General features: G+C 30.3%; 1 protein-coding gene across 3 annotated transcripts in view; it reads left to right on the top strand.

Annotated features, from left to right (window-relative positions):
• The window catches only part of SCYL2 (SCY1-like 2 (S. cerevisiae)), a 47,363-nt gene continuing 46,535 nt past the window's right edge, over positions 1–828 (top strand). For all 3 annotated transcript variants that reach the window (XM_008592666.1, XM_008592665.1, XM_008592664.1), the window contains exon 1: positions 1–201. In XM_008592666.1, coding sequence (XP_008590888.1) covers positions 25–201 — 177 coding nt within the window. In that variant the 5' untranslated portion in view covers positions 1–24. The remainder of the gene's footprint in view (positions 202–828) is intronic.

Here is an 828-nt window from a genome sequence, read left to right as displayed (position 1 = left end):
CTATAACTACCCAATATTGCAGCCATGGAGTCCATGCTTAATAAATTGAAGAGTACTGTTACAAAAGTAACAGCTGATGTCACTAGTGCTGTAATGGGAAATCCCGTCACTAGAGAATTCGATGTTGGTCGACACATTGCCAGTGGTGGCAATGGGCTAGCTTGGAAGATTTTTAATGGCACAAAAAAATCAACAAAACAGGTGAGTTTAAATTTAATGTCCAGTTGAAAAAAACATATGTGCTAAGTAACATAAAGTGCATATATGCATTGTTATGTTAGGAAATGCCAAAAGTTCTTTAATGGATTCTTAAGTTCTCATTTCATCTTATGAAATCATACAAAAACAAATGCTTTTAAATATGTCCTGAATCTCCAATCTCCTGGTTACAGATATACTGTTTGACATACCATATCATCTTGCAATCTAATTTTGCCTGCATAATAAAATAAAGGTCAGTTGAGCAAATTAATCTATTAAATTGTAATATTTAGCAAAGCATATGTTTGGGGACAAAAAATGTCATGTTTCTTAAATATTCTTATCGTATATGTTAGTAAGTTATTGGCAGAATGTTCAGTTAAATTTTTCCAACATTAAGTGTGTCTTATTTAGTGCATTCTTATTTCTTCTTTTATTCTATAGCTGTGTAGAAAATAGACTTCTATAATATTTTTGTGTTTAACCTGATGGTTTTTATCATCAGAAGGAGATGAATTTGTGGTATATATGTAGTAGTGTGTTTTGGGATATATTTATTTTATAGTTATGTTAAAACTAACTCTTCTTTTAGAAGGGTAGTTTGAATAAGTTGCAATTTTTTTTTTT

Source organism: Galeopterus variegatus, unplaced genomic scaffold (assembly GCF_000696425.1).
Source record: "Galeopterus variegatus unplaced genomic scaffold, G_variegatus-3.0.2 Scaffold8155, whole genome shotgun sequence".
Lineage (NCBI taxonomy): Eukaryota > Metazoa > Chordata > Mammalia > Dermoptera > Cynocephalidae > Galeopterus > Galeopterus variegatus.
This window is presented reverse-complemented; position numbering and strand designations above follow the sequence as displayed.